General features: G+C 49.0%; 1 protein-coding gene across 2 annotated transcripts; it reads left to right on the forward strand.

Moving 5' to 3' along the window:
- Positions 1-1,016: 1,016 nt before the first annotated feature.
- Positions 1,017-18,052, forward strand: AMMECR1L (AMMECR1 like). Of its 2 annotated transcripts, XM_082841118.1 has the most exons (8): positions 1,017-1,113; positions 2,627-2,736; positions 10,700-11,144; positions 13,165-13,275; positions 13,579-13,693; positions 14,350-14,440; positions 15,951-16,047; positions 17,734-18,052. In XM_082841118.1, exons 3-8 carry the CDS (start codon positions 10,738-10,740, stop codon positions 17,843-17,845), a joined length of 933 nt encoding a protein of 310 aa, XP_082697244.1. In that variant the 5' UTR covers positions 1,017-1,113; positions 2,627-2,736; positions 10,700-10,737; the 3' UTR covers positions 17,846-18,052. The 2 variants fall into 2 exon arrangements, with proteins under 2 accessions (XP_082697244.1, XP_082697243.1); XM_082841117.1 differs by lacking the exons at positions 1,017-1,113; positions 2,627-2,736 and having other exon boundaries at positions 10,538-11,144.

Consider the following 18,052-nt stretch of genomic DNA (forward strand, 5'->3'; position numbering starts at 1 on the left):
CTATTGAATTAAGCCTGTACTGTGGGTAATTGCACCTGAGTCGTCTCCAGGCTGGGGACGCACAGGGTCAAGTCAGAGAGGTGGGCTCCTGGCACCACCCGGGTGTAGTTTGCCCCTTCCCGTCCACGAGGAGGCTGGCCTGGAGGCCGAGCCTGGAACACCTCCCCGCAGGCCTGGCCGGAGCCAGTGGGTCAGCTGCATTTAAAGCTGGTCTGAGCTGCGCCTTCCTGGCTGCTTTCGAAGGCTGCGGCCCGGTCGGGGGAAGCGACGCGAGCGTGAGCGCTCGGGAAGAAAAGCCGTGGGCAGGTGAGTGTTGGGTCCTAACGCGGGAGAGGGCGGAGCAGCGAGGCCGGGACACCCCGGCTGACGTCCCCAACCGGCACCTGGGCCGCGTCGCGGACAATGCCGCCCGGCCGGCCACACTACAACTCCCGGCGCGCTCTGCGCTCGCTCGCAGAAGCCAAGGCGGCCCGGCGTGCACTGCGCCGGCCGGCCTGACAGCCGGGCGCTCCGCTCGGCCCGCTCAGTGACCTGGGTCGGGGGAGAAACCAGCTGGCCAGCCTCCTCTCGGTGCCTCACCGCCTCGCCTTCTTTATTCCAACTGCCGGGGACTCGGCCCGAAGACTGGGAAGCAGCCTCCTAAATACAATCCCGTAGAGTCGGCGCCAGCCAATAAAGTGCGCGGAGTCAGGCCACGTGACAATAGCGGGGTGGTGCTCCGATGGCTCCCTAATCTCTATGGTTTTGGCGACTCGCTAGAGGGCGTGTGGACCACTGGAGGACTCCCTACATTCTTCCTCCATTACCTCACTGCCTCCGGTGGCTGCTGGGATACCGGAAGACTCGGGTCCCGGCTCGGCTCAGTCCTCCAGCTGCCCCGGGGAATACCTTTAGCAATTCTTTCCTACCGCTACCGCCGCCCCGCCGCTTCCTCCTCCGCCCGCCCCCCGCCGGCCTTCTTGGCCCCGCCCCGTCCGCGCCGCGCGTCTGGCCCGCCCGCGGCCCGCTTCTCTCGGGAGCCCCCACCCAGGTGCATGGCTCCATGAAGCAGGAGGAGGAGGCAGAGCGCGAGAGGTTCCGTCTGCCCCGGCTGCGTCTGGGCCAGGAGGAAAGGTGGGAAACTCGGTCCGCGCCGCTCCCTCCTCCCCCGTGCCCGCCGGGCCGGCCTCCCTCCAGCTGCCGCCGTGCGCGCCGGGCCTCCTCACCCCGGGGCGACCGGAGGGGCCGGGGAGCGGATCCCCCCCGGGTTCGGGAAGAGGGTCCCGGGACAGCGTTGGGGGGAGCTCCCGGGCGGCGGTGAAAGGAGGCGGCAGGCGGGGCCTGCGGGCCGCGTGTGCCCGCCGGGAGCAGGGGGGGTCAGGAGGCGTGCTGGGGAGGGGGGTGGGCGGGCGCCCCTGCCCCCGGGCCGCGAGGCGAGGCCGGGCGAGGCTCCAGCTCCTTTCTGCACTCCCTCCAGGAAGCAGTCTCGGGTCGTGTAAAGTTTGGTGGTCTCCGGCGCCGCCTGGCGGCCCTCGCCCCCAGTCCCACCGCCCCCTCCCCCGCCCGACGTCTGGATTCCACCCCCGCGGCTCGGCCGTCGCTGCCCTACCAGTCGCTGGGTCGTCCCACCACTACTCCCGGCGCCGCACGCTTTCCTTCCACCCCCTTTTCCTTACCATTCACCTTTCTTTCTGCCTGTTTGGTCCCTCCCCACTCTGGCCTCTCCTCTCCCCACTGTATCTCGCCCTTTCCTTGCTGAACTCTCTTTCACACGCACGCTTTCGCCTCTTCTTCTCTTTCTTCCCAACTCCACCCTCATTCTGTCCTTCCTTATCCACCCAGAGTCCCCGTTTCCATCATCCCTCCACCTGACACTCTTGTGGGTTTTATGCCTCCCTCCTTCCCAGGCTGTGAGCTTTGCCCTTCATTCCTCGCCCTCCTCCATCCCCTGTCCTGATCTGAACTCCTCACTTTGCCACACTCCCTCACCCTTATCCCTCTGGGCCTATCCTCTTTCACTGTCCTCTCCTAGGATAGAGTGGGTGGGGCCTGGAGTCTCCTGTTTACATCTTTGGGAATAACTCACATCTCTACTTCTGGGGGGGGTGGGGAGAGTTGGTGAAGAGATTACGAAGAGATTTATGCCAGCCGAAGAGTATGATGGGTGACTCTTACCTACAGTTATCATCTCCACCTGGGATAACAAGATGGCCTGGCCTCAGGACCCTGGCATGCTGTCCAGTAATCTTTCAGCACCATCTTTGCAGAGGATTTGGGCATCTGTTTGTATTCTGAAGCCAGTGGAGAACCTTGAAATGGTGTATCTTGGCCTGAGAACAAGTTTTGGTCTAAATTAGTGGTAGAGGAAGTTTTAATGTGTGTTAATGTTCAGGTTCAATAAAACCTTTGATCCCCCCGTCCTCCCTGCTTGGTGACGGCACCAGGGATGAGATGATTTTGTGCATGGGGTTGCCCTTGCTGCCTTATATTTAGATTTTGAAATGTTTTGAATTAAAGAAAGCCTGTTCCTTAGCTTTTTTTTTCTTTCTAGAAATTGCTCTGTTGAGTTGTAGTTTTTCAGAAACCATCTCTTACCCCGGCACTGCCTTGATTTTGTTCATTCACTGCACCTGCATTTCCATCTTAGGTACAGGAAGAAGGAATGGAATCGGAAGGAAGAAAATTCATTTCAGAGACAAAATAGCTCCCCTCCTCTGTTATAGCTGTTCCCCTGGCAATACAAACTTTCTGCTTTCAGTGAGTATTACCTTGGACATACTTAGACTAGAATTTTGTTGCTTTTGCTCTCTTTTTTCGTTTTAGGCCTGTGCTAGGACTTTAGGATGTAGGTTTACTTTGTTCGCTTCTGTTAATTCTGCTTCCGTGAGGGTGTCCTAAAGCTGCTGAATCCTTCCACTTGCTCTCTTTATATGTAAAGACAAGTTTATTTTCCATAATCCCATTAGAGTGACCTAGATGGTGGTGTAGTATTACACTTACCCTTCCCGTCTCCCACCGCTTCCCAAATTATGCATTTTTTAAAGACAAAGATCATAACTTGTAGGTTAATGCAGTTCCTGTCAAGGTCAATTATTGGGTGTCTTCCACATGGGTATAATCTTCAGAGATTTATGGAACATTTTGCCCTGAATCTGCTAGGGTGATACTGTTTTCTTAAAAATAATTAAAAGTCTACACGTAAACCAAGTTCTGGAAAAATTTTTATTACTGCCGCGTTCCCCTCAAATGTGTTAATAACGGTATGCAAACACTTGTAAGAGAGTTTTCCAGATCGCTTCGCATCTTACTGGAGGCTCACAGCCACTCTGTGAGGAAGGCAGAGGACAAATATTTTCATTTTACGAATGAAAGAACCAAGGCCCAGAAGAATCTGGCACCCTGCCATAGCTCACAGAGTAAAGGGAGGGGATCTAAAAGGAAAACAGAGCATCTGACTCCTTGTGGTCATGTTTTTCCTTAAGCTAAGTTGACATGAAAGTGTATAGTACTGTGTATTTTTCTAAATCTGTAAATTTTAAAAGCAATTGTATGGGTAGATCTCTTTTTCGCAGGGAAAATTTTCACACAGCAAATGTTTTGGCTGTTTATGTGTGTATGATGGGCTTTCGTGTAGAAATGATTATTTGAAATGATGACCAGAATGTTTGTGGGTCTTTCGTCTGTTTCTTGGAATTGTTCCATAATAAGTAGGCCAGAATTATAGCTCAGGTGCCGTTTCACTGCTCAAATAATGATTAAATTGAATTTCAGTTCAACTCTGTGTCACAGAGGAAACAGCAGCCTGTTCCCTTCTGCGTAAAGCTTGGTTTGAATAGACATCCGGAGAGTAAATAATAACAGAAGAAAATACAGAGACCTCTTTTTTCTTTGCTTTTTGCCTACCTTCCAAATCCATTTTCTATGTTAGAAGGTCATGCCCCCGCATAGGCTGTTTGGGGCTTCAGAAGATGACTCTCTCTCTATTTTTTTTTCCCCCTCCAGGCTCTTCTAGATGTTTTAATCTGGTTATTGTTGGAAATCTAACTACTGTGACTCAGTAGTTCTGTTAGTACTCAATATATATCAAGGTATCTGTAATAACAACAACAAATTTAGTTTCTTTTTAGTGTATGGCTGCAAGCTTAAAAGAGGACCCTTGTAGAACAGAACTGTGCACAGCTCTCAGCCCACTATTCCTTATATCTTCTGGTGTCTCACAATGAAAAAAACAGTGGATGACTTATTAGAAGCATGTCTCTCCAAAGAGGAAAAGCATCAAGGTCATTAGAGTAATCACCCCATGTTAATAATATGATCTTTTAATGTATCTACAAAGCAGAAGTAGAGTCACGGTTGTAGAACACAAACGTATGGTCACCTGGGGAGAAGTGGGGGAGGGATAACTTGGGAGATTGGGATGGACATATACCCACTACTATATGTAAAACAGATAACTAGCAAGAACCTACTGTCTAGCACAGGGAAGTCTACTCGATACTCTGTAATGACCTATATGGGAAAAGAATCTAAAAAAAAAAAAAAAGTGGATATATGTATATGTATAACTGATTCACTTTGCTCTACCTCTGAAACTAACATGACATTGTAAATCAACTATACTCCAATAAAAATTTTTAAAAAATAATATCTTTGAGCCTACATGGTAGTTCTTAATAGAATTTTATTATGAGGACATTTATCCCTTTAGAAATTGTAAGAACTCAGAGCTATGTTATTTATATAACAAACCCTACTTTTATCGGTAAAGGTAGTCCTACTATTAGTAATAGCAGATGCTTTAATGAATAGTAGTTCTGTGCCAGAGAAGTGCTAGGTGCTTTTCATGTCTTAGTGAATTGCTCACAACTAAGCCCTCTTAGTGGTAGCAGGAGCCCAGGTCCACAGAGATGTGACAGGCTGCCTGAGTTTGTACCTGGTAAGTCAGATTGGGGATTTGAGCCTAGACAGTAACCCCAAAGCCTGGGCTGTGTCCTCCGAAGATGGGAGCTGCTCTGGGAAGGCACCAGCTTGTTGTTTTCAGTGGACTTAGGAGCCTTGGAAGGGACCCCTAGCAAGGGAGGAAGGCCCTCCTGTCCAGCCAGCCATGTCTGTCAGGGTGTCCTCACATCCTCCCCTCAGTACTGGTCTCCACACCTTGTTTATGTTTATAACATCAGCAATTTATGAGACATCATTTGTCTTAACTCCTTTTTTTAAAATTTTTATTGGAGTATAGTTGTGTATTAACCCCTGAAATCGTAAATTGCCCTCCAGACAAATAATGCTCCCTTGGGTAGCTCTTAAAGCGCCCCATCTTTGATAAAGAAAAGAAAATTCTTTTCAAGTGCAGTTTAGAAACTAGGTGTGTCCTTTGGAAGGAAAGCCTTGAGCAACCTACAGTTAAACAGCACCTGCGGCCAAGTCTAGGACTGACCAGTTACTGTGTTTTAGCCAAGAAGCCAGCTACCACCATAAACCAAACCAAGAAGTTACTGTAGGGGATATTTGACGTGTTTTTTAGAACGGATTGTCCACGCTGGCTCTCCACCTTGCTATGAATTAAACCATTCCTTGGTTTGGGCTGAGTAGAGCTGATGTTGTGTTTTGGTTTGGTTTTGGTTTTGTTTTTTTTGGCCACACCCCGAGGCTTGCGGGATCTTAGGTCCCCGGCCAGGGCTCGAACCCAGGCCCCAGCAGTGATAGTGCCGGGTCCTAACCACTGGACCGCCAGGGAATTCCCTGAGTTGACATTGTTGATAATAATAGATACTTGTATTTTGGTCAGTTTCAGCTTCTGACACACTCAACAGTCAGCACCTCACAGTGAAACAAGAGTATCTAAAAGTCAGGTTGTGCCATAAATATTCTTTTTATTAGAAAGGCTAACTTAAATGGAATTGCTGGGAGATCTGTAGATAAGGTTGTTGGTGTGTGTACCATGTGCGAGGCACTGTGTTAGGTGTTGCGAAAGAAAAAACACAGATGCGGCTCGGCCTCTGAGACTAAAGGTGTTGGTGAGTTCATTGCTGGCTGGAATTTAAGTGGCCCAGATCAACAACACACTGCTCAGCTTTCCCACAGAGGGGGCCGGAGAGGTGCCTTTGTTGTGCACCCTCGTGAAGGCCAGGACCCCTTGAATACTGCATGTCAGGTAAAGGGTGTGGTGACTTTTTCAACACTGAGAGCAACTTTACTTCATTTGACACTTGCTAGGTTAGGCGGTCTTAAGAGGTAACACAGGGATTCCTGTTATTTCCTCCAGCTTTTTGTGGAAGTGTGGGTATTGTCTCCATCTGGTGGAAATCCAGTTTTAACTAGTTCTTTTTCATTGTTCACTCTAAAGTGGACAGACAGTAGGAAAATGACATCACTGCCATTGGCCCTTAAAGTGGCCCTTGAGTTTAGCTTTGAAAGAGTAACCAACTGAAGGCCCCGAAGGTCTTAGTGGTACATGTGTTTACAAAGCAAGGGTTTTTGCCTGATTCCCATTACTTCAGATGAACCAGCTTGACAGGAGTAACATTTATTTGCTCCTGCTATGATCAGTGTACCATTGCTGGTAGTGTTTATGAGGTTTGGGGGAAGAGTGAGAACAAATGCAGACAGTCCTAGAAGAGGTAGACTATGCCGTTGGGGTATTGGTTTTCAGCTGGTCAGACAGCAGGTTAGCCTGTTGTATTGAAATGCTGTTATTCCGAGGGATCTCACACTGTGCCCTCAGAAGCCGAGCGGTTGGAGAAATGAATGTGTCTTTGGTCGTTGTAGGACAGTCCCGGGAGCCGAGTCTGGGACACTCACTGTGGTGAGATGCCCGCTTTGTTGGAGTGGGGCTAGAAGAGTCTCACTTTAAAGAGGAGCTTGATGAAATTGATAGGTTGAGGTTGATATGGTAAGTAAAAGTACTCACTGCCAGCACCTTCAGTCTTTCCTGTCGTTCACTTAACGTTTGCTTGACGCTGACAGATAGGTAAAATACTGGTCCCTTTAAGATCAAACCTTAAAAATTCAGTAGGAGGTGGGGAGATGGAGTAAGTAGGCTGCATATGTTTGAAATTTTCTATAGATTTAAATTGATGGAAATTTTGTTTTTTGTTTTTTTTTTTTTTGCGGTACGCGGGCCTCTCACTGTTGTGGCCCCTCCCGCTGCGGAGCACAGGCTCCGGACGCGCAGGCTCAGCGGCCATGGCTCACGGGCCCAGCCGCTCCACGGCATGCGGGATCCTCCCGGACCGGAGCACGAACCCGTGTCCCCTGCATCGGCCGGCGGACTCTCAGCCACTGCGCCACCAGGGAAGCCCTATGGAACAAATTTTTAAAGAAATGCCTTCTAATATATTTTTGAGGCAGGAGGTCTCTAACTCTGCCTTTGGTCACTAACTGAGAATATCTGTTGAATTGTTTGCTTAGTGGCCTCCAGAGAAAGCTCGGGCCTAAGGAACCACAAGATTTGGGTGGGTTCTACAGATTACAAATCATAGTTGGGGAGGGGGAATTGTTAAACGTATTCTCTTGGTGTCAGTTGTGATCATGCCCCACTGCGGATCGGTGATTGTACGTGATGTGTAGGCAGAACCTTCCTAGGCTTGAGCTCACCTGCCTTGGCATGGTTTGAAAATCCCTTCTATTGCTCTGTTGTAGGATGTTTCACAGTCAGGTAGCTGATAGCACCTGCAGAGAAACACCTGAGTTGCCACTATCTCATGACATTTCACCCTTCGCTCAGGTGTGCTTTGGTGTAAGGCGAATGAGGAAAGATTTCTTTCTTTAACCTATTTTATCCCTCCTCTTTGCCTCTTTGAATTTTGGGACTCTAGAGGCAGAGCCTCAGGGCCCTGTTGGTGCTGTTAAAACTCTAGCTCTCGAGAGATGGTCCCTCTGCTTCATTCAACACGTGTCCTAAACCCCCTGCACACAGTTATGCACAAGGTGGAAAGTCAGGTAAGAGCTCAGAGGGCAGTGCCGTCCCTTGTGGAGTCAAGGGACAATGGCAGGGGTACTGATGATTGTCAGCGGGATGGCGGAGTTACTGGCTTTGGGCTTAGGTTTTTTTTTTTTCCCTGCTCCATTTTTATTGGCAAGATTTTGCAAACTATTCTTTTAGTTTTTAGTATACCCTTGATTTTTTTTCTTTTTTTTCAATCATGCCCTTAGGGAGGGGACTGGATCCCATGGATATTATTGGCAGGCCTCGTTCTTCTTTGTGGTTTGGTGGGAAGACCCAGGCTTTGGAGTCTCACAGATGGACTGTGGTCCAAATCCTGACTCTGCCACTTAGCGGCAGTCTGGCTTTGGGCAGATTATCTTGCTCATTAAACCTAAGTTTCCTCCTTTGTAAAATGATGGTAACGTTGTCCTCCTTGCTGAGTGGTTTTGAGGATTCAGTGAAATCCTGTTTAAAGAGCACCTGGTCGATGCTCTAAGCCCCGAGTGCCCAGCAAAGTCCTGGCCTTCCGGAAGTTTCCATCCTGGTGGGAGCAGATGATAAGCCCAGATGATAAGAGCAGCTGACTCTATGCCAGACGCTGTATGGAAGCAGCTGACACATTTTAAACTCAGTTCTCCTAACAGCCCCATGAGGCACGTGCTCCTGTTATTCCCAGTTTGAGGGAACTGAGGCATAGAGAGGTTAATCCTGGAGGAATCGGGATTTGAACGCAGGCCATTTGACTCTGGAGGCAGCATTTTTTTTTTTTTTTTTTTTTCCTTACGCGGGCCTCTCACTGTTGTGGCCTCTCCCGCTGCAGAGCACAGGCTCGGGAAGCGCAGGCTCAGCGGCTCAGCGGCCATGGCTCCTAGCAGCATGTGGGATCCTCCCAGACCGGGGCACGAACCCATGTCCCCTGCATCGGCAGGCGGACTCTCAACCACTGCGTGGAGGCAGCATTTTTAACCGAGATCTTCTGCTCCCTCTCTTAACAGTCCGAACAAGGCAGTGATATCCGTGCTCAGAAACAATCAAGTCATTGGAGGTTTTACTGCATCACGTGCGTGAGGCTTTCTCAAAAAGAAGCCCCTGTTTCAGGCCAGACATTGAAGCATGCAAGCTGTTATTCCTCTGCTAGAGACATCTTTCATCTTCCGAAGAACTGTCTTAGATACAAAAATGTGTGTTTGTTAGGGGTCAGCATATATCAAGAACATAAGCAATATTTGTGAAATTTTTGTATCTCATTCAACCGAAAGTGGCAGGTTGTTTTTGTAGAAATTACGGCATTGCAAACGGGTACGTGCATATCTAATTTGATGTAAAAGGTTGTAGAATTTACAATCAAAATACTGTACAGTAGAGCAGTGCCTAAAAGGCAGTTGTGTGCTACATGTTCAAACCACAGGGAAAATTTTAGGTAGGGATTATATATATTTTTTTGAGTGGGAGGGCTACAACTAACAGGTAGTGACTTGAGGAAAAACAAAGTGTACTTTTCTCAAGTCAGCAGAATTTTACAAACTTTGGTATTATCAACATTGAAATAACTAGGATCGCTTTTCCTGAGCCTGCTGATTACAGACACAGACAACAGAAAGGATCTTGATCATGTTATAACTATATATCTTCACCTTAGGCTTTTTAAGAAAAAGAATTTAGTGGAAAAAGATTCCTTCCTCCCCTTAATCAGTTGCGGCTCTCCGGTTTCCTGGGCCATCTGATGCCGCATTTGGTTAAGCTGATGGCTTTGCATCTGTCTGCCTTGCTATGACAGGGCAGAAATGGCTGCCTCACAAAAGGGCTGTGAAGCTTGGGTCATTTGTGTGAATAAAGGTTTCTGCTAGATTGTAGCTTTTCTTTGAATGGGGTCTTGAAAGGACAGAAGTGTAGAACTTGGAGTGAGTTCAGAGGAGAACCAAAGAAAATGAGTAAGGCTGTGCAGGACAGCTGTGAGGACGGAAAGGTGGGAGGGGAGCCCGGTGTTAGAAAGCGTGCTCTCGTCAGAACAGCTGCTGCCTTTCATCTTCACAGAGGTCCGGGGCTAAAATTACACAGAGAAATTGAGGTTAGTGATGAGGAAAATGCGGAAAGGATGTGGTTAACAAGGAAAAGCAGGGCTTCCCTGCTGGCGCAGTGGTTGAGCGTCCGCCTGCCGATGCAGGGGACGCGGGTTCGTGCCCCGGTCCTGGAAGATCCCGGAGCGGCTGGACCCGTGAGCCACGGCCGCTGAGCCTGTGTGTCCGGAGCCTGTGCTCCACAGTGGGAGAGGCCACAGCAGTGAGAGTCCCGCGTACCGCAAAAAAAAAAAAAAAAACAAGGAAAAGCATGAAAGTTCCTCTGGGGTTCTTTAAAAATAGGGTGGTTCAGTTTGGAGCCTCTAAAAAGGTAGAGAAAGCGTCCTGATGAGGCACCTGACAGGTCAAGTGTAGTCTTCCAGTCGGTCTTGAAGCGTCCCCATTCAGCTGCACGCTGGCTGCCACCCCACCCTTCTTTCTGCCCAGGGAGTCCTGGGCAAGAGGGAGCTGCTTATGGCCTGCCTCCGTCCGTGGCGATGATAACCTTTATGGAAAATGGAAAACAGCTCCCCCTGAGGAAGAGGTTAGGCACCTTCGGTCTGGAACTAACGGTCTCTTCTAGCCCACTGGTCTGCCACCCTTTGCAACCAATGTGACCTGGGCAAGAAAGAATTTGATGGCTCCTACCCTCTCCATGGAGACCCTTTCTCTTTGAATTTTGTGTTCTCCTTGCGGCTAACCATTTGAGTTAATGCTTGCATGTTCTCTCCTGGGTTAGGGTTCCGCAGCATTCCAGACCTCAAGCACTGGTTCAGGATGGGAAAAAGACGCTGCGTCCCCCCACTGGAGCCCAAGCTGGCAGCAGGCTGTTGTGGGGTTAAGAAGCCTAAGCTGTCTGCAGGTGGGACGCACGGTCACGGGAGCCAGTCCACAGCCGTCCCCGGCTCCAGCGCGGGGCCTCTTCAGAACCACCAGCATGTGGACGGCGGCGGTGGTCGCGAGAACGTGTCGGACTTAACTCTGGGACCTGGAAACCCTCCCATTACACGGATGAACCCCGCATCGGGAGCGCTGAGCCCTCTCCCTAGGCCCAATGGAACTGCCAGCACCACCAAGAATCTGGTGGTGACCGCAGAGATGTGCTGCTACTGCTTCGACGTCCTCTACTGTCACCTCTACGGCTTCCCACAGCCACGCCTTCCTAGATTCACCAATGACCCCTAGTGAGTAAAGCGGTCGCGTGTCGGGGATGGTGAGAAAGGCATGACGCCTCTGTCGGGGGCATTCTCTTGAGAGAGTCTGCTACTTACAAAAAGCTTAACATGATTTGGGCAAAGGTTGTTGGGAATAGGATGATGAGAAACGTGCAGCCAATGTCTAGGACACTCACTGGGCTCAGTAATGGAAGGGTACTAGGCTGTGTTTGCAGGAGTGGTTGGCTTGTCAAAGTAATGTTCCGGGAATCAGGAGGGTTTCGTTCTTGGTCTTCTGTTGGTTCAAATGGCAGTGGGTAGGTCATTTAACCTCTCACGTGGAGAAGTCACACCATCACACCATTGTGGACCCGAGCACCGTTGAAGCCCAAGTGACCTGCCAGTGTCTGGGTGCCAGGTGGGAGACTAGGAGCTCATTTAGTGGGAGCTGAGATGCTCTTAACAAGGGTCCCCTCACTTGGTTCATTGTCAGTCCCATGGGGCTGCCGGCACCCCACCAGGAATGTCAGAATTTGCTTTACTGTTTTTAGTTCAAGACTGTTATTTGTCCCAAGTCCCCTCGAGGTGTCAATGACTTTAATAAGGAATATGTGTAAAGGGTAAAGTCAAGTGAAGATGCTCATGCCAATGCTTTCTTTCTCAATTGGAAGCAGCTTTGAGGTGGCTTTAAAGAGCACTGCTGCTTTTTTATTTTTATTTTTTTAGGAGATGCTCTTAGAGCATTCACTGACTGATCATCATTCCTCGACTGTTAATGCCATACTGAGGCGGTGCGTAGCCCCACTGGGCAGGGAATGGAGGAGTATGAAGAAACAGTCCTTGCTCTCGGAAGACTTGAGTTGGCAGATCACACACAGAAGCTAAATAGTGTTCACACACCGTCTGGGCAGAGGTGGAGAGGAAGTTACTCCTGTGATTGTGTCAGAGGAGAAGAAATGCAGAGAAAAATGTGCTCACTCTTTAGGGAAGTATTGCCGTGCGATACCGTGAACAGAAAAATCCTGACTGAGTCGGTGGAGAGGCTAAGCCTTGATCTGAGTGGGGTCAGGTGTGTCCCTTGCAGGAGAGGGACGTGGGTTTGGAAGAGTAGGTGGTGGCCGCAGCAGTGTAGGGTGTGGAGACAGTGGAATTCTTGAAGGGTTTTTGAGCAGGTTTTGGAACATTAACTTTGGCTGGTGGTGTTCAGGTGTTTTCCTGGAAGGAAAAGATGGGTAGGTGGGAGATCCTGCTTTGTAATAATGATCAAAGTTAGATAACTTTAAAAATTTAAGTTGCTTTTGAGAAGTGTTAACTCAAGAATCAAAGAGGTAAGGGCATAGGAATATGGAGGAATTTCAGGAAGAGGGGACAGCCCTGTAACCTCTGCCTAAAACATCTGTCAGCGTCAATCGGATGTAGCCTAATGCAGCATGACTTGGGCCTAGAAAGTGGTTAACTTCTGCTAAGAATAAGCTTTTTATTGTATCTTAGCGGCGCCACTTGGCTTGCGGGATCCTCGTTTCCCCACCAGGGATCGGACCCGAGGCCTCGGCAGTGAAAGCGCAGAGTCCTAACCCCTGGACTGCCGCGGAATTCCCCGAGCACAAGCTTTCTTGAGGAGACTTTTTCTTTTTTTCTGGAATTTATGAGCAGGAGAGGCAGAAATAATGATGGGCACGATGTGGGGTTGAGCGGAGAAGGTGTGCAGGCCCCGTGTGTCTTCATGAAGGTGGAACTGGGAGCATAGACACCTGAAAAGAGAGTAAACAAGAGGAGAAAGACATGGAGAACTAGAAGAAGAAAGAACGAGTTGAGTCCTGGGCGGAGGAGGAAGAAAACGGCGCGTCCACGTGGTGGTAGAGTGGAGTGAGGCTGTGAGCAGGCGCCTTTCCTCTCGTGCCTCGCGGCGGTTTCCTCTCCATCTACGCCCCGGGGCCGCGCGGCTCGCAGCGGGCAGAGCCTTTCAGGCAGCCCGCTCGGCCGCCCTTGGGGGGCGGCGGTGGGGCCCCGACCTGCCTCTTCCCTGACCGACGTGCGCTTGCTCTTTCAGCCCGCTCTTCGTGACGTGGAAGACGGGGCGGGACAAGCGGCTTCGTGGCTGCATTGGGACCTTCTCAGCCATGAATCTTCATTCAGGACTCAGGGAATACACGCTAACCAGGTAATGGCAGCCGCACGCAAGACTGGCAGGTGATTGGCAAGAATGGAAAAAGAGCTGCCTGTCTCTTCTGAGTGGTGAAGTCCGAGTGTTCTCTTTTGGCTAATCAGGAAATGTAGGGGACGTAATCCGGTGAGTCACCTCCAGTCCAAGTGCAGGCAGTTAGTGGCGTCAGGTTGTTGGCAGCATGCTCGGGCTGATGGATAGTGGATGTTTTCTGCAGAGCTCAAGAGCCACAAGCGTTCGGCACATGATGTTGGCTCCCAACCCTGGAGCAGCCTCACTTGTGTTTTCTGTCCCCTCCAGTGCACTTAAGGACAGCCGATTCCCCCCCCTGACCCGAGAGGAGCTGCCTAAGCTTTTCTGCTCTGTCTCCCTCCTTACTAACTTTGAGGATGCCGGTGATTACCTGGACTGGGAGGTGAGAGCAGCCGCATTTGGAACTCTGCGTCTCTCGTTGCATTTGGGTTCGGGTTAGTACATGGTAACGTGTCTCCTTCATTGAGCGAGGGTCTGAGGATGTGAAAGCTGAGCTTGGGAGGAATTGCAGGCAACCTGGGTGACAGAAAAGGTGCTGCGGTATCAGAAGTAGGAAGAAATGGGAAGGCTTTCTTCTCCCATTCTTCCCAGTCTACTCTGTTGCACATCCTTTTCCCATGTCTAATAAGAAATAGGAATGGGGATAAAGGAGAACATTCCTGATTCTTTGTGGTAAGCCCTTATCAGGAGCCATGTGTGCAGAGTCAGGAGCCCAGATCAAAACCCTGTGGCATGTTCTCTTAATGGAGTAGATTAAAGGTGGAATATTCAAGATCTTTGGATGAACTGCTGAGAGAATTGATTTCTGTAGCCTCCGTACTCCCAGAGAGGTGGCTGCACGTAGACTCTCACTTTCCCTAAAGCAGCAGTTTCTTTGGCTTCCATGCCTGAGAGAGAGAGTAAGTCATGAAAGGCAAGAGCCTCCCCTTTTCTCAGCCCTGGGTCAAGCTGGTCAGGGGGCAGTGTCGATTTATATGAGGATAATTGAAGTTCCACTAGAGTGAGTAAATGCCATTTACCGGTTGTGTGTTTTTGTAGGTTGGGGTCCATGGGATTCGAATTGAATTCGTCAATGAAAAAGGCGTCAAACGTACAGCCACATATTTACCTGAGGTTGCAAAGGAACAAGGTGAGTTGGACACATGGAATTTCCGTGAATGATACAGTTCACAGTGCTGCCAAGTAAAGGGCAGGAGAGTGGAGTGTGTTGCCTTTCAGCCTAACTGTAACTAAGGATGAGTGCCTTTCTTCCTCTCCCCATATCTGTCAAGTTCTTAAAGAACGAGAAGCTCCCCAAAGATGTAGGGGCTGGGAAGAGAAGAGGGGTAAAGACTTCCCACGCCCAGCTGCTCGTTTCACGTACTTTCAGTGAGTAGTGGTATTTCTTGGCCCCCAAAACTGCAGTGGTTAACTGTAGGGAAATTCCAGCAGTCAACTTGGTCATATTCTGGAGTTCATTGTAAAGGGAGGTTGCCCGTATTAGTGGGTTTTGACCTTCTGGTCGTGAGCTACTACACAGTGTGATAATTGGAAGAATGCAGAACATAATCTCTCCTGTGTTTTGAAAGAACTCAGTAGCTACTTAGTTCTTACAGTGGGACATGAAAGGTAGGAAATGGGTCAGGCAGGTTTTCTCTTTCAAAGCATAGTTAGAAGAATACCTTAAAATGCTGCTCGTGCAGTCTGGTGTATGACCCAGTTTTCTTTCTTTCTTGGAGCTGGTCTGTGTTTTGAAAATAATATGTATCTGTTAGGTGTGAACCTGGAATAGAGAAAAATATCCGGTTCAGTGTATCAGCGAACTGATGTTGTGGAGAGGGCTTGCCTTGTTGGTTCCCGTCGTCGTTGTGTTTAAACTTTTTCAAAAGCAGTGAGGATACGACATAAAAAGGAAGAAGCCTTTTAACCGCTTCACTGAGATCCTAAATCTGGCATTTCTGTCCAAGGAGGCACACCAGGAGTTACTTCCTGAGAGTGAGATGTGATGATAATATAGGTAAATGATCAAGCACTTTTGCCGTTTGAAAACTAGTTGGGAAAATTTTAAAATCAAGGCACCTACTGCAGTAATTTAGGGGGTTCTCTTTGGTTTTCAGTTTGATATATTTGGTTATATCTGTTGAAAATGTTTCAAGAACAACACAGCAGTAGACGTGTGAACACCTTCCCAGCCTTCCTAAAGGAATAGTTTCCTTCCTGCTGTCAAGTCTCTGTAGTAGAAAACGACTCCTAGAAATCATTGAAACGAAGGAAGGCCACACGAAGGAATACAAGCGCAGAGTATGAATTCTCTCTTCTCCCAGAACAGCCCTGGTTACAGCACTGGGCCTACAGGCTGGTCTACGCTGGGACCATATTTGCTCCTAGATAGTTATACTGGGATCATATCTGACAGGAAAGACTCAGAAGCAGGGGGCCTGGGGACAGCCGTTAGTGACGTGTGTCGGGCGTCATCTCACATCTCGGATTCTCCCTGGACTGCCAGTGAGGCAGACGGGGCTCCAGGGACGTGGGGCAGTGCCCAGGCTTGCTCCGCCCGCAGCACACCGGGCTGCTTCTGTTCTGTCACTGTGGTGTCAGAGCACGGCCCGTTCTTGTGTCGCTGTGCGCTGACCTCAGTGTGCCTGCCTTCTCCTCAGACTGGGATCAGATCCAGACGATAGACTCCTTGCTCAGGAAAGGTGGCTTTAAGGCTCCCATTACCAGTGAATTCAGAAAAACCATCAAACTCACCAGGTAAGCCACTGTCTTATTTTCCTTGTCATTTGAATTCACTTGGGGTTGGATGGAGGATACTTTTGACAGACAGGGGAAGAGAAAAATTTTCTCTGTTAATGTCTCTAAACCGAAGACGTATGGGTGAGGCTGAAGCTCTGAGGAAGCAGTGGCAGCAAAGGCAGAGACTCCCCAGCATCCTGGGCGTGTCCACGGCTAAGCTGCTAGCACAGTGGGAGCAGAGTAGCCGCTGAGCAGGTCGTGGGTGTCTTTGTCAGACCCACTTGCTGGGAGGCTGAGCGGGAAGGCTGAAGGCAGGAGAAAAGGCTCTCAGTACAGAAGTCCAGGGTCAGTTGAAGTCATCACATGTAGTCAGGTGGCCTGTTGATGGAATAGTTCCAAGGAAACGCCTCTGCCTGTTTGCGGCTAATACTTCTACGGGGAGGCTGCCTAGAGTAGGAAAATATGCATGGACTGGACTCTGAATCCCAGCTCCACCACTTCCTAGCTGTGTGACCTGGGCCAGTTTTTCCACCTCTCAGAGCAGAAAAAAAAATTTCCTGTCTGTAAGAGGTGAATGGTAATGCCTTGGGGTCGTTTCAGGGTGTGGTAAGGTAATGTATGAAGAAGTTCTAGTCCAGGGCCAGGCAACATTGTAGTAGGTGGTCAGTAGATGTCAGTCCTCTTCCCATCCCTACTGAACTCGGAAACACTGAAAGGTTTAGCTTCTGTGGGGTTTCTGTGGACCTCCGTTGGCCCGTTCATCTGTGAAATGCTGAATAATCAATATCGTAACCTCACAGGTCTATCTGGAAGATAACCCCGTGTTTTTGAAATGCTTTGGATTCCAAAAAAAAGAAAAATCTTCAAATACAAAGCATTATTATTATCATTATTATTATAATTTATTTGAACAGCCATTTCCCTGTCAAAATTCAGGAATAATCACCTTGCAGTGGAGGAGTGATTACAGTGGGAAAGAGATGGCTCTGGGTAAGGATTGTCACACCCAGCTCCTGTGGTCTGTAGTAGGCTCCATAGGTTTGTAACACCCCATGCTTCGCATCCTGACTCATGGCTCTTTCCAGAGCAAGGCCAAAGTGCTATGAATTCTGTTCTGATGACCCTGTGATATGATATGGCATATTCATCTGGAAAGTGAGACCCATCCTCTATAGCCCCAGGATCTTTTAACCTGCTTCGTCAGAATTTGACCCAGAATTAGGTATCTGTGCCCCTTTTAGTTTATAAATAACTTGTTTGTTGCTTTTCTGCAAGTGGAGGTTGCATTTCTGTCAAATTTATCACATTTTAACCTGAAAGTAGATATGCGTTTTACACTGGGCATTGGTGCAGCCATCTTCCAGTCTGCTACCCATGTAATTTGACCTTGAAATTCTTCACCCAGACCCTAGTAGCAGATTGCTTAAGAGCAGCCTGGTGATAAGCATATGAAGTGTTTAAAGGTGGGATGTGCAGAAAACAGATTCTCAGGGGTGAATTGTGAGTGTGCTTTTCCATCTCGTTCATTTGTAATAACAACACTGTTCTCTTGTGCTGTCGTCTTCATTCTCTGTAAGTAAGATTGCTCTTGGTCTTCCATTTTATTCTTTCAAAATGTGGAATAAGCTTTTGGTTTTCTCTGCCGCGTGACTACAAAATGAAGTATCTGGGGTTCCTAATACCCTTTCCTGTTTCCTTACACAGGTACCGAAGTGAGAAGGTGACAATCAGTTATGCAGAATATATTGCTTCTCGACAGCACTGTTTCCAGAATGGCGCTCTTCATGCCCCGCCCCTCTACAATCATTACTCCTGACACACGGCTGCATGACCAGTCCCACCCCCCCGTGGCCACCAATGGCTATGACATCATTGGAGCAGATGCCTCCTCTTCCTGGTCCAGTTACTTTTATTACTGCACCATTTTATGATGCTAGCTTCCGTTGCCAAGTCTGCCTCCAGCTGACTGAGGGGGGCGGGGTTACATCGAATGAAACAGAACTTGAGGGGCCCAAGCCTTATC

This window comes from Leucopleurus acutus, assembly GCF_964270905.1.
Source record: "Leucopleurus acutus genome assembly, chromosome: 6".
NCBI classification, from domain to species: Eukaryota; Metazoa; Chordata; class Mammalia; order Artiodactyla; family Delphinidae; genus Leucopleurus; species Leucopleurus acutus.

Excerpts from the sequence above, each read along its gene's own strand:
- AMMECR1L (XM_082841117.1), top strand. The coding sequence starts at position 10,681 with ATGTTCTCTCCTGGGTTAGGGTTCCGCAGCATTCCAGACCTCAAGCAC. Across the intron at positions 13,276-13,578 it reads AGGGAATACACGCTAACCAG|TGCACTTAAGGACAGCCGAT; the intron begins GTAATGGCAGCC and ends TGTCCCCTCCAG. Across the intron at positions 13,694-14,349 it reads GTGATTACCTGGACTGGGAG|GTTGGGGTCCATGGGATTCG; the intron begins GTGAGAGCAGCC and ends GTGTTTTTGTAG.